Raw genomic sequence first — 15,336 nt, 5'->3', positions numbered from 1 at the left:
TTGCCTGGATGACATTTATGCTTTTATTAACCAAATACTGTTTTGTTTTAGCTTATTACATTTCACATAACAGCTCGTTCAGGGAAGACAAATAAAGCCAAAGTCCTATGATGTGTTCTACCATTGGGGGGCAGAAGACAAATGCATACCAAAGCACAGCAATGCTGAGGGTGTCTCTTGCCCCGGCTTTAGTTCCACATCATCTCCTCTGTTTCAAGATGGCAGCCATGAGGCTATGAAGAAGCGATAAATGTTTCTGGAATAAATTATGAAAACAGATACTAGGTAGCAGCTTTAGACACATACGCCTATGATATGACTGGTATCATTATTGCAAGTGTGTTGTTTCTAGAGTGAGATTTATAAGGAAAAATACGTTGCATACCGGTATGCTCATTTGCTAAGCTAGCCAAATAAATGAATTCTGGGGACGGCCACATCTGATTCGCCAGCTGTCAGCTAAACAAGCATATTGATCTGTGCGGTGAGTGTCTGTATTTTAGCTATGAAGACAATGAACTGTGGCGACCTTCCAATATCCGTTTCAGACAAAAATCTAGCTACCTGGACTTGATAAGAATGTCCCGTTCAAGACAACTCGGAACTCAGGGGAAAAAACGATATACTAAAGAAAAAATAGATCTGAACGGTCATCTAACTCGGGAACTCGGACCTCTTTCCAGAGCACCGAGCTGAAGATCACTGACCTAGTATATTTTTGAGTTCACAGTTGTTTTGAATGGGGCATAAGACGATAGAGCACCACAGTGGTGGTGTCACAATACCCATAAAACCCAGAGGTCAAACAGGGAAATGGTTCCAATCGTTTTTCAAACATACATTTTTCCCATATGGGACTTTAGAAACACAAAATAAGGGCTGTGTTTTGTGTATGCTTACCCTGGCGTGATATTTTGATAACCATGGATATCTCTGACAATGTGACTTACCAATACATTAAACTATTTACTCTCAGATTCAAATGCTAAGTAGCATCAAAGAAGACAAAACTACAAATAAAAATTTAAATGCCACATGTGCAAAATACAACAAGTGTAGACTTTACTGTGAAATGCTTACTTACAATCCCTAAACCAACAGTGCAGTTTGAGAAGAAGAAAATATTTAAAAAGGAAGCTAAAATAAAAAGTAACACAATAAGAATAACAATAACGAGGCTATATACAGGGGGCACCGGTACTGAGTTAGTGTGCAGGGGTACAGGCCAGTTGAGGTAATCTGTACATGTAGGTGGGGGCGAAGTGACTATGCATAGGTAACAAACAGTGAGTAGCAGTAGTGTACAAGAGAGGGGGTAGAAGGTGAATTGTTAAGCAGTCTAATGGCTTGCGGGTAGAAGCTGTTGAGGAGCCTTTTGGTTCTAGACGTGGCACTCCGGTACTTCTTGCCATGCGGTAGCAGAGAAAACAGTCTATAACTTGGGTGACTGGACCCTATGACAAATTTCTGGGCTTTCCTCTGACACTGCCTATTATATAGGTCCTGGATGGCAGGAAGCTTGGCCCCTGTGATGTACTGGGCCGTTTGCACTACCCTCTGTAGCGCCTTACGGTCAGATGCCGAGCAGTTGCCATACCAGGTGGTGATGGAACCGATCAGGATGCTCTCGATGGTGCAGCTGTAGAACCTTTTGAGGATCTGGGGAAACATGCCCAATCTTTTCAGTCTCCTGAGGGGGAAAAGGATTTGTCGTGCCCTCTTCACGGCTGTCTTGGTATGTTTTGACCATGATATTTTGTTGGTGATGTGGACACCAAGGCACTTGAAACTCTCGACCCGCTCCACTTCAGCCCCATCAATGTTGGAGGTCTGTTCAGACCGCCTTTTCCTGTAGTCCACGATCAGCTCCTTTGTCTTGCTCACATTGAGGGAGAGGTTGTTGTCGGTGATCAGGCTCACCACTGTTGCGTCCTCACCAAACTTAAGGATGGTGTTGGAGTCGTGTTTGGCCACACAGTCATGGGGTGAACAGGGAATACAGGAGGGGACTAAGGGCACGCCCCTGAGGGGCCCCTGTGTTAAGGATCAGCATGGCAGAGGTGCTGTTGCCTACTCTTACCACCTGGGGTCGGCCCGTCAGGAAGTCCAGGATCCAGTTGCAGGGGGAGGTGTTTAGTCCCCGTCCTTAGCTTAGTCTAGTCATGAGCTTCGTGGGCATTATGGTGTTGAACACTGAGCTGTAGTTAACATTTGCAACATAGGTGTTCCTTTTGTCCAGGTGATAAATGGCAGTGTGGTGTGTGATTGAGATTGCGTCATCTGTGAATCTGTTGATGCAGTATGCACATTGGTTTCCAGGATGCTGTTGATGTGAGCCATGACCAGCCTTTCAAAGCACTTCATGGCTACCGACGTGAGTGCCACGGGGCGGTAATCATTTAGGCAGGTTACCTTCGCTTCCTTGGGCACAGAGACTATGGTGGTCTGCTTGAAAAATGTAGGTATTACAGGCTCGGTCAGGGAGAGGTTGAAAATGTCAGTTGGGTGAAGACACTTGATAGTTGGCCCGCTCATGCTTTGTTTACACATCCGAGGATTTCCGAATGTTGTGAATGTTGACCTGTTTAAAGGTTTTGTTCACATCGGCTACCGAGAGCGTTATCACACAGTCATCCAAAACAGCTGGTGCTCTTGTGCATGCTTCAGTGTTGCGAGCATAAAAGGCATTTCCCTCGTCTGGTAGGCTTGCGTCACTGGGCATCTCACATCTAGGTTTCCCTTTGTAGTCCGTAATAATTTAAGCCCTGCCACATCCGACGAGCGTCAGAGCCGGTGTAGTAAGATTCAATCTTAATCCTGTATTGATGCTATGTTTGTTTGATGGTTCGTCTGAGTGCATAGCGGGATTTCTTATGAGCATTCAGATTAGTTACCCTCTCCTTGAAAGCGGCAGCTCTAACCTTTTAGCTCGATGAGGATGTTGCATGTAATACATGGCTTCTGGTTGGGATATGTACGTACAGTCACTGAGGGGACGACGTCCGCGATGCACTTATTGATGAAGCCGTATTCCTCAATGCCATTGGATGAAACCCGGAACATATTCCAGGCTGTGCTAGCAAAACAGTCCTGTAGTGTAGCATCTGCGTCATCTGACCACTTCCGTATTGAGCGAGACACTGGTACTTCCTGCTTTAGTTTTTGCTTGTTAGCAGGAATCAGGAGGAAACAATTATGGTCAGATTTGCCAAATGGAGAGCTTTGAATGCATCTCTGTGTGTGGAGTAAAGATGGTATTGGATACCCCCCTGGTTGAACATGTGACATGCTGGTAAAACTGATTTAAGTTTGCCTGCATTAACGTCCCCGGTCACTAGGAACGCTGCTTCTGGGTGAGAATTTTCTTGTTTGCTTATAGCCTTGTAGAGTTGGTTGAGAGCGGTCTTAGTGCCAGCTTTATTTTGTGGTTGGTAAATAGACTGCTACGACTAATACAGATAGTGCGGTCGACAGCTTATCATAAGGTACTCTTCCTCAGGAGAGCAATACCTCGAGACTTCTTTAATCCCTGCAAGCTCCTGCATGTCATCTCCAGCTGACACATTTGCTGACAGGCATGGTCAATTTTTTAAACTTGCACAAGACCGTTGACAAAATTTCTCATTTAAAGAAATGTAGCCAATTTGTTCATTAATACATTTAGCTAACATTAGATAGTTAATCCAGAGATTGCTTACCTTTGCCCCGATTTAACAGTCATCCAGATCATCATGACACTTGTAGTTCTTTATGATAGCGACATTGGCAGCTATTTAGCGTTTCATTTTTTGGTGGGTAAATACAGGCGGATATATTGATAAAAGTCACCTTGTCCTAGAGAGATTTACATGGTTATGAAAACATCATACCAGGGTAAGTCTACACTAAATACAGTCCTTATTTTAAGTGTTTCTAAAATCCTCTATAGCAAAAATGTATTAATGGTGGAAGAACAATTGGAACCGTTTCCCTATTGGACCACTAGGTTTTATGGGTATTATGACACACACTGTGTATTCTTTAACTTGCCAGGTAGAAGAAGTAACCTGGAAGAAAATATCTAGCTAACTTTCTAGCTATGCTAATGACAAAAGCTATAACAGCTAGCAAGCTTACTCATTATTAGATAGACTGGTGACAGTCTTGCTGGAAAATTCTGATTGTAAATGCAATGGATTTGCTAACAATGGTATGTCCTCCTTTTAGCTCAACTTCACCATGGCCATCTCTCAGTTTCGCCTTTTCAAGATTTGCACATGGCTTGCAACCTTCCTTTCATTCTTCAGAAGGTTAATGTGCAGGTAAGGAACAACCATTATGTTGAATTGAAAGAAGCAAAACTTATCTAGAACCCTTTGCGTTGTCAGACTATGTCTGCATAGATTTTGCCACATCATAAAGCCACAGTGAGTAAGATTTCCAGTCATTTTACCTGGTTGAAATGGATGTTAATCTCCTGGAACGTTATTCATTGAGGACAACAAACACATTAGCATAGAAATGAAATCCTATTTGCATTTGAAAATTGCATCCCATGGAATGCCTTTGCTCTAAAATGTATGTTTTTGTGGTGGCCCACAGTTTGATGGTAAGCACATTGTGTTTTTCAACATAGATCTGGGAGGTTGCGTAAGCTAAGCGGCGATCAGATATCTCTTCCAATTACGGTTGATTTTTCATCGGTGCCCAAACAGGTCAGTGATATACAAGTTTATAAGCTACAGCCCATTATTGCTAACATGAGGCAAGTGCTTCGTCGATTCCCTTTACATCCCTAACAAACCTGTTGTCATTAATTACATCATCAAACATTTATTGTGCAACCAACAGTCAGTGTTTATATTGTGGCACACTTAAATGCTTTCTCTTTATTTTTGTCATATTATTTTTGACAATAAACTTAATTTACACCTTTGACCAAACCCTGTGCAGCCAGAGGTTGAAGAATGGAGCTCGTGGGATGAAGAAGGTCCCACGAGTATCAAGATCGAGGGCGGTAACGGCAACGTGCCACCTCAGCCCGGCGAGGAAGAGGAACCAGACTACTTCAAAGACATGGCTCCCACCATCAGGAAAACACAGAAAGTAGGCTGGGTCTTCATTTAAAGCTGAAATCTGTGTAAAGTGCCACTGTTCGCCCCAGCATCTTTTGTTGTTGTGTTTGTTTTGTTTAGTTGAAACTCAGGAGAGGAGTGTCCTGCAGCGTGGTGTTATGAGCATGCAATGATGTCTCAGGGGGGGAAAACGTGTTTGTTGTTTGACTTAACTTTTTTGTTGTTGAAGTATCCCAAATGGAAGAGGCATTTTCACTAAGTACAGATTCCAGCTTTAAGTGCACTTCTCAACACTAATTGAAGGTAGACTTAGCAATATACATTTACCAAAAGGGAGGAGCAGGGTAATTCCCAACACAAACAAAAATAGTCCAATGGGCGAGGCTGCACTGTTCAACATTTTGTTTTCACCCAGCTATCACATGGTATGAGAGAGTGAAGAAAACTCCCGTGCACATGCGCTGATGCTTAACAGTATCTGTATTGGTGATGATGAGTGCAGCCTCTTGCCTCACACTCTGTCGACAATATCGCTGGCCACGCTGCTGCTTGTAGTCATGCCATATCATATGGTTGATTCTTAGTAGTTTTAACTTGTCTCCTTTCTCGCTCTGTCCCCACCCCAGATTGTGCTGAAGAAGAGGGAGCCACTCAACTACTTGGTACCCGATGGCAGTGCGGGCTTCTCCAGCAGACTGGCAGCCACTCAGGACACCTCCTTCATCCAGCCATCTGTGAGTTCGTGTACCACCGACCAATGTACAGTGTCTAGACAGTTTACAATCCCTTGAACTTTGTTTCACATTTTGCTCCCATAAAATTAAATCTAAAAAGAGATTTAGATTTTGTTCTTCCTACAGAGCTACACAACCCACACCTCATTTTCAAAGTGAAAGAAAGTTATAGAAAATGTTCTAAATTAAGAAATATCATAAGTCTCCACTCCCCTGTGTTAATACTTGGTGGAAGCACCTTTGGCAGCCATTGCAGCTGTTAATAATTTGGAATAAGATTATACCAATTTTGCACAACTCTTAGGGCAACATATCCATTGTTTTTGTCAAAGTTGCTCAAACTCATAACATTTAGCTGGGGATCATTGAGAGACAGCGATATTTAAACTTTGTCTTAGATTCTTTTGTAGCAGGTTAAAGTCAGGACTGAGACTAGACCACACTGGAACACTCAACACCTCTTGGAAAGCCATTCTGGCATGTCTTTGGCGTTAAAATGTGTGTAATTGTCTCCCTGATAAAGGTTAAGTATATCTCCGGTTTAGGGTTACAGAAGACTGAGTCAGGTTTTCCTCTAACTTTTTGATCCTGACAAAATTCGCAGTCCCTGCCGATGACAAGCATACCCATAACATGATGCTGCCACCACAATACTTGGAAATAGAGAGGGTTTCACTTTGTGTTGTATTGGATTTGACCCAACCCTGTCATTTTTAATATTACTTAACAGCCTTGTTACAAACAGCGTGGATCATTTGCAGTGATTTTTTTTTTTTTGAAAACCTAACTCTGGGATAGACACACTAGAACGGCTTTCCAAGAGGTGTTGAGTGTTACTGAGTGGTCTAGTCTCAGTCCTGACTTAAATCTGCTTAAAAAAAATCAGAGACAAGGTTTGAATATGGCTGTCCATAAAATATTTCCAACCAAATGTAAAGAGCTTGAGCAATTTTGACAAAAACAATGGATATATGTTGCCCTAAGAGTTGTGCGAAGTTGGAAGAATCTTATTCCAAGTTATTCACAGCTGTAATGGCTGCCAAAGGTGCTTCCACTAAGTATTGACACATGGGGGTGGAGACTTATCCAATTATGATACTTCAGTTTAGCTATTTTTTCTTAATTTGGAAAATGTTCTATAACTTTCACTTTAAAACTGTGGAGTAGGTTGTGTCTAATTGAATCCTGTCTTACATTTAAGGCAGCAAACTGGAAAAAAGTTCAAGGGGGTGTTGACTTTCTATAGGCACTGTACCACTAGTCTCTTGTGATAGACTGTTAACATTTATATTATCATCTGTTGGCCTCTGCTGATTCTAAGATGGGGGTGAGGTGAGCTCCTTGTACGGTGGATTACTGTCACTAATTATTTTTTGATGAATACTGATTTTGCAGAGGTGGTATTTGAAGTTGGGTGGGTTTTAAAAAAAATACTTGAATGGTCACTGATAACATCCTAAATTTGTTGTACAGCCTGGATTGTAAACATAGGTGGACTTTTGAAAGGGGACGTGCTGGGGAGGGGCTTTGGCAGAGGCTTGGAGAGGGGTTGCACTGCTCCATCCACTGTTTCCAGATTTCAAAACCTTAGCCACCAAAAGATGAGAAGCTAGCCAGCGCCTGTCCATTTTCTTGTTCCAAGGATTACAGACCAGCTCACAACTGCACTATGATGAAGTCTGGGTTTCTTTTTAGTTCACCATCTCAAAAGTAGTTTGCTTTAGTTGGACTAGTGCTGTGACATTTGTTCATTCCCAGAAGTGCACATTTCCAGGAGTGCACAAATCCTCCAGGGCCACAGTTCTCTGTATTCAGGTTGAATTAAGGTTTATAGCAGTGTGAAGAATAGTTTCTAATGGAGATTAGATCACCACTGCCATCCTATACTGTGTCAGTGAGTGTGTCCTGACTGCATTCCTGTCCTCCTCTCTGTGCCACAGTCTGAGCTTGGAGACATGGATACCTGGCACGAGGATACCAACGCCTGGGAGGATGAGTCGTCAGATGCTGCCTGGGAGGCCGATTTAGTGCTCAGGTGATAGCACTTTCTATTATTATTATCATTAATATATTGTCTAAAGCAGGGGTATTCAAATATTACCCTACAATGTCCGAAGCCTGCTGGTTTTTTGTTTTGCCTGATAATGAATTGCATCTACCCTGGTGTCCCAGTCCCTGATTGGAGGGGAAGAATGTGGGGAGGGAAAGCAGTGTTGGAGAGACTTGCACTTTCTCTTGAGCTCTTGAGCTATTTTTATAGCTTAATCTTCCCACTCATAAAAAAGTTTTCAGACTAAGACAAATATTGGTTATAAATATTTATTTCTAGGCAATGTAGTAAACTATAGCTTCATATTCAGGTCGTACATTTCCTTGGAAAGATAACTGCCAGTGATTCTTCACCCATGCGTTTGCAGCCTACTCTATTTCAATGAGACCAAACATATACACTATATGACCAAAAGTATATGGACACCTGCTCATCGAACATCTCATTCCAATCTCATGGGCATTAATATGGAGTTGTTCCCCCTTTTTCGGCTATAACAGCCTCTACTCTTCTTGGGAGGCTTTCCACTAGATGTTGGAACATTGCTGAGGGGACTTGCTTCCATTCAGCCACAAGCATTAGTGTGGTTGGGCATTGATGTTGGGCGATTAGGCTTGGCTCACAGTCGGCGTTCCAATTCATCCCAAAGGTGTTCAATGGGATTGAGGTCAGGGTTCTGTGCAGACAGTCAAGTTCTTCCACACCGATCTCGACAAACCATTTCTGTATGGACCTCGCTTTGTGCATGGAGGCATCCTCTCTAGGTTTCTTCCTAGGTTTTGGCCTTTCTAGGGAGTTCTTCATAGCCACCGTGCTTCTGCACCTGCATTGGTTGCTGTTTGGGGTTTTAGGCTGGGTTTCTGTACAGCACTTTGATATATCGCGTGATGTAAGAAGGGCTATATAAATAAATTGGATTTGATTGTCATGCTGAAACAGGAAAGGGCCTTCCCCAAACTGTTGAAACAAAGTTGGAACCACAAAATCACCTAGAATTAAAATATATATGGTTATATTACGTAAGAACAATGGTGCAACATTAATAAAAATTATATTATTTTCTAACAAATGTGCTTTCTCCCGTTGGACAGCAATCACTCTCTGCGGTTTTGGAACACATATGTGCAATGTTGAATTGGTGCCTTTTCCTAGACCTTGTTGCTATGTGAGTAATATCAAAGTTAACCAGCATATTGCCGTTGAGAATAGAGGTCGACCCGATTAATCGGAATGGCCGATTTTAATTTGGGCCGATTTCAAGTTTTCATAACAATTGGTAATCGGCATTTTTGGACACCGATCATGGCCGATTACATTGCACTCCACGAGGAGACTGCGTGGCAGGCTTGACTACCTGTTATGCGAGTGCAGCAAGGAGCCAAGGCAAGGTGCTAGCTAGCATTAAACGTATCTTTATGAAAAACAATCATAACATAATCACTAGTTAACTACACATAGTTGATGATATTACTAGTTTATCTGGCTTGTCCTGTGTTGCATACAATCAATGCGGTGCCTGTTAATTTATCATTGAATCACAGCCTACTTTGCCAAACGGGTGATTTAACCAGCGCATTCGTGAAAAAAAGCACTGTCGTTGTACCAATGTGTACCAAACCATAAACAATGCCTTTCTTAAAATCAATACACAAGTATATATTTTTTAACCTGCATATTTAGTTAATATTGCCTGCTAACATGAATTTCTTTTAACAAGGGAAATTGTCACTTCTCTTAGCGTTCTGTGCTACAGAGTCAGGGTATATGCATCAGTTTGGGCCGCCTGGCTCGTTGCAAACTGCGTGAAGACTATTTATTCCTAACAAAGACAACCAACTTCGCCGAACGGGTGATGATTTAACAAAAGCGCATTTGCACGAATGTACCTAACCATTAACATCAATGCCCTTCTTAAAATCAATACACAGAAGTATTTTTTATTAAACCTGCATATTTCGTTAAAATAAATCCAGGTTAGCAGGCAATATTAAACTAGGGAAATTGTGTCACTTCTCTTGTGTTCATTGCACGCAGAGTCAGGGTATATGCAACAGTTTAGGCTGCCTGGCTCGTTGCGAACTAATTTGCCAGAATTTTACGTAATTATGACATAACATTGAAGGTTGTGCAATGTAACAGGAATATTTAGACTTATGGATGCCACCCGTTAGATAAAATACGGAACGGTTCCGTATTTCACTGAAAGAGTAAACGTTTTGTTTTCTACATTATAGTTTCCGGATTTGACCATATTAATGACCTAAGGCTCGTATTTCTGTGTGTTATTATGTTATAATTAAGTATATGATTTGATAGAGCAGTCTGACTGAGCGGTGTTAGGCAGCAGCAGCCTTGTAAGCATTCATTCAAACAGCACTTCGCATTTCAATCGGTGACGTCACTCCCTCCGTGACCTTGAAGTAGTTGTTCCCCTTGCTCTGCAAGGGCCGCAGCTTTTATGGCGCCATGGGTAACGATGCTTCGTGGGTAACTTTTGTCGATGTGTTCCTGGTTCGAGCCCAGGTAGGGGCGAGGAGAAGGACGGAAGCTTTACTGTTACACTGTCAATGCTAAAGTGCCTATAAGAACATCCAATAGTCAAAGGTATATGAAATACAAATGGTATAGAGAGAAATAGTCCTATAATAACTACAATCTAAAACTTCTTACCTGGGAATATTGAAGACTCATGTGAAAAGGAACCACCAGCTTTCATATGTTCTTATGTTCTGAGCAAGGAACTTTTTTACATGGCACATATTGCATTTTTACTTTCTTCTCCAACACTTTGTTTTTGCATTATTTAAACCAAATTGAACACGTTTCATTATATATTTGAGGCTAAATTGATTGAAATGATATATTATATTAAGTTAAACTAAAAGTGTTCATTCAGTATTGTTGTAATTGTCATTATTACAAATAAATACATTTTAAAAATCGACCGATTTTAATTGGTATCGGCTTTTTTTTTGGTTCTCCAATAATCGGCATCTGCATTGAAAAATCGTAATCGGTCGACCTCTAGTTGAGAACCAATGGTGAAAAAGGTAACCAATTGTAAAATATACCTTTAATGGCACCGTTTTTGTTGTATTTGTTTTATAAATGTTTTAAAAAATGTAGGATAGCCAGGGCACACTCAGACATAATTTACAAACATAGCGTGTGTTTAGTGAGTCCGCCAGATCAGAGGCAGTGGGATGACCAGGGATGTTCTCTTAAATAAGTGCGTGAATTGCTCTATTTCCTGTCCTGCAAGCATTCAAAACGTAGCAAGTACTTTTGGGTGTCAGGGAAGTTGTATGGAGTAAAAAGTACATCTATTTTCTTTACGAAGGTGGTGAATTTAAAGTTGTCAAAAATATAAATAGTAAAGTACAGATACCCCCCAAAAACGACTTAAGTTGTACTTTAAAGTATTTTTACTTAAGTACTTTACACTGCTGTTGAGAACAATGGGCGGAGGCAGCAACGGCATTAGGAGATGAGAAAACAGCCCTTGTCTTAATTTTCAAAGAAATGTGAGGAGATGGGAATCCCCAACTTAATTAGATCTATAATCAATAGCCTAACTGTTAAGTGCACCAAAGCCTCGTCCAACCAAAACATGTCGGATTTTTAATATTTGCTATGCTGTAATAAAAGCTTTTCACTTTTTTTCTGTTAGAACGGTGCTTCTGGTATGTATTATTTATTTAGTGTTTGTTTACACTGTTCCAAATTGTCAGGAAAAATAATATTTATAATAATGACCCTCCTTTTTCTTGATCTCCGTATTGTTTTTATTATGATCGTCATTATAATAATAAGTAAAGTCATTGTCATTAGGAAACTTGTATAACAGCCTTGAATAACCACCATCGAGCTGTAGGCCTAAGAGCTCATCCTGTTTAGGCTTTATACCGTAACTTACTTAGGCCTGTATTTCAATACTTTATATAGGCTACTGTATCAATCATTAATTTGTTCATGTCATCACACAGCATACGAATCATTCATGATTTGAAATGCAATCAAGCATTTTCGTTTTTAATTTATTGCTGTAAACAATAAATAAACCGTTCCATTTCGGAAATTGCATTCACAAATGAATGCGACTGTTTTTAGTCTTTGCTGTGATAAAGGCTTTACAAATCAAACATTTTTGTTGATCTCCAATATTTTCCACAAAAAGTAACATTTATTCCACACGTCTGACTTCCCCTTTACCTCCTGAGCAACCATTAAAACATTCCCCTCGTTTCGAGTTTACTTGTCCCGTCCTCTGCATCCATTTTGCTGTCACGTGTTCAGAGTTTGTTATAACCAATTTGTTTGATGTGATTATGATATGCTATAGGTCAGGCCCCATTGGTCACGTGCATGTGATGCATACATTTGTCACGTAACTAGAGCAAGGGTTGAGGGAATAGGGCATGTTTCTCCTAAACAAGTTAGGGATGTCAGTAACAGAACTTTTCAGTCAGAAATGGCTGTAATTATGTTGCAGCTTCATCAGCAACATGGACAGCGCAATAAACACTTGCTGTTCTGTGGTGTTCACTGCAGCAGGGAGGAGAGGGAGACAATGGTTGCAAGTCACACAGTCACTCGCTGTCATTTTTTTTTTTTACCAAGTCTGAGCTCAGCAAGTCTGAGCCCTGTCCTACACAATCAAATCAAATGCGGTCGTACTCCCTCTAGTCATTTGTATCTTTTAATTATTTCATCAAACGGTGCGCTTAAAGCATCAGACAAGCTCAGTGCGTATAGTTGATTTGGTTAAAACACATAGGATGTGTCATTTTATGGAAGAATACACGTTTAGAACTAGACTAGACAACTCAAGTTCGACCAATATTTGTTTTAGTTGGGGACAGCCCTCGTTCAATGTGAAACTCCTGTCATGTTCAGTGTCATATTGCTGTCATATAGTTGATCTAAAAGTTTAATTGTTATCCAGCAGATGGCAGTATATTAAGAATGTTCAACAAAGCTTCAACACGAAAGAACGGCATTATTTTCACAAAGAAAATTCTGGCTTTAGGGAAACTTGTCTGGCAGTACTTTTTGTGAGGTTTTTTGCTCTCTCTCCCTCTGTGAACCATCACCTTTGCTCTCTCAAAAAGCTTAGTAATGAGGTTTGTTGCAATCCTTTTAAACTCATACCTTTTTCTGTCGTTTCAATGTCTTCCAGACAACAGAAGATGGCAGAGAGAGAAAAGCGTTCCATGGAACAGCAGAGGAAGAAGATGGAGAAGGAGGTTCAGAGGATGATGAAGAAGGACCAGAAGATTGCTGTCAAGCTCTCGTAACATTTTTTAGGACACTCATCCCTTGAGCCAGAAGGCAAAAAAAGAAACACTGAGACAAACTTCATCATGCCATCCTCTAGTCATCTACACACAAAGATCATCTCTACTCCACAAAGCGGTCATTTAAAAGAAATCTCTGTCCACCAGCCATCATTCGAGGCATGGCTTGGCCAGTGTGATGTTTGTTCAGTGACTGTTGCATTCAGCTATCGGAAGGCACTTCATTCCTGGGATGTGTTCATTAGGGCACGCAACGGAAAACGGAAATGAGCATTTCTTATCTGACAAGTCCAGGAAGTCACTCCCTGTATCAGTCCATTTTTTTCTGTTTTGCGCTGAATGAACACTACCCTGACTTAATTGCAGTTCGCGCGACCATACTCTGCGCAATGCCCTTTGGTATTGCCCTATGTCAGAGACTTGGTATCAAATGTCACTCTGGCTAAGTATGACACTGGGTTCAGGTAGATAGTTTTGAGTTGTCCATTTGTATTTCCCAGGAATATGTGTAAATATACTGGTACCTATAGTACAAGTGGAGTCTCAAAAGAGACATATTTCTATGACATTGTCTTATTTATAACATGAAGGACAAAGGTGTGTAATTAAATGCAAGTCTCACTGTGTATCAGTTACATACATCCCTTTGTTGGCTTGGTTATTGTGCTTTTTAATTACGTTTCTCGTCGTCATTGTTCGAAAACACATTCTCTCATTGACGTTGCTTGATATTCCTGATGTACTTTTGCTGTACAGCCTTCAATATGCTGAATTGCACATTTTGAATTGAAGGCTTTAAAAGAAGAGTTTCAAACTGAGGGTGTGGACACTGTCAAGGGGATTTGGGAATTTAATTGAGCCTTACTCAAGAGTTGGCTGTGGATTCCTATGGTAATCCTATGGTTACTGATCGGCCAGGCTCAACCTTTTTGACGTCTTGAATAATCTAAACATTTTCCTGTTTGTTCTTATCCCTGCTTTTTAATACACCAACATAGAAGCGGCGACTCTAACGACTTTTGTCTTTATCATTATGTTGAATGTGTTTTTATTTTTTTTATTTTACACGTTCAATGTAGCATAACGCATACAAACTCTGTCTCTGTGTTATCTGAGAAAGTTTGGTTATCAGACATGGCCAACTCACATCCTTGATCAGTGATCATAGCAAGTAAAAAGATGCAAAGCTCTGTGCTCCCCTCCTCAGTAATTTGCGGATGGTTAATAACAGAATCAGTCAAAAGATTTCATAAGTTAAAGCCTTTTCCATTGCCTGCACCAATAACCTGTTACGTATCAATATGATTTTGGTACGGTCAATCGGTGTCGAATCAAGTGGATCTTTTTGTGATGGAAGTGTGTGTTGTGTGCGAGTGCCCAGCAACTGGTGTATGAGACTGGAATGTCAAGCAGAAGGGTCTAGTTGCCATGGAAACATATTTGCAGAGATGGCCCTGTAGAACTGACATAAGGCATTTGCAATTAAACAGACCTGTTGGATTAGAATAACAATTGATAGTCCCTTTTCCACATTTGTGTTTTCCTTATACCATCAGTGGGGTATCCTGTATATAATATGGGGATTCTGGCAAAAGTAGTTTTTATATTGAATGTCTAAGTGAACGATGCCCTTTAAACATTGTGGTGTTTTCATGGTTATTTTAGGTGAGGCTTTGTGGTAAATGAGGGATTCATTTATTTTTTTCAGAGAATATTGATATCGATGATATTGATAATAAAGAATATTGATAGTATTATATTGCCCATTGCATGGAACATTGGATCAGGAAGAAAGAGGTTAGCCACAGACAATTATGAAAATACTGCTGACCTTTGTCCTTTTGCTTTCTTTGCAAATTCTTCTTCCAATTGTTATCAAAGTCAGCATGATGGGGATACATGAAAATGTTCTTCTTTGTCAATAAAGATCTCTTTTTTTCCATATTCCTTATTTTTCTATTGTAAATCTCTGGATCCCTTTTCAATTGTGTCTAAATGTTAACCAATATTAGAGTCATGACAGAAACAAAGATACAAAACCAATGAAGCAAGTGAATTTCAAGATTAAATCACTTTTGCTCTTTTCGTGCTTGTGTGAATTTTTAGTATTGAAATCAAATGTCCTCCCAAGATTCACTCAAGCCATATTATTTCTCTGAACCACCCATGATTTATTGCATTAGGAAAAACTCCCATTATGA

At 40.5% G+C, this 15,336-nt stretch overlaps 1 protein-coding gene across 1 annotated transcript; it reads left to right on the top strand.

Moving 5' to 3' along the window:
• The first annotated feature begins 206 nt into the window (after nt 1-206).
• LOC135522476 (receptor-binding cancer antigen expressed on SiSo cells-like) lies at nt 207-15,079 on the top strand. The gene is made up of 7 exons (XM_064948770.1): nt 207-484; nt 4,207-4,301; nt 4,616-4,694; nt 4,933-5,085; nt 5,681-5,788; nt 7,729-7,823; nt 13,018-15,079. Exons 2-7 carry the CDS (start codon nt 4,219-4,221, stop codon nt 13,133-13,135), a joined length of 636 nt encoding a protein of 211 aa, XP_064804842.1. The 5' UTR covers nt 207-484; nt 4,207-4,218; the 3' UTR covers nt 13,136-15,079.
• The last annotated feature ends 257 nt before the right edge of the window (nt 15,080-15,336 follow it).

This window comes from Oncorhynchus masou, chromosome 30 (genome assembly GCF_036934945.1).
Source record: "Oncorhynchus masou masou isolate Uvic2021 chromosome 30, UVic_Omas_1.1, whole genome shotgun sequence".
In the NCBI taxonomy this organism is placed as follows: domain Eukaryota; kingdom Metazoa; phylum Chordata; class Actinopteri; order Salmoniformes; family Salmonidae; genus Oncorhynchus; species Oncorhynchus masou.
Note: the sequence above shows the minus strand (reverse complement) of the source record. Positions and strands in the feature narration are given on the sequence as shown.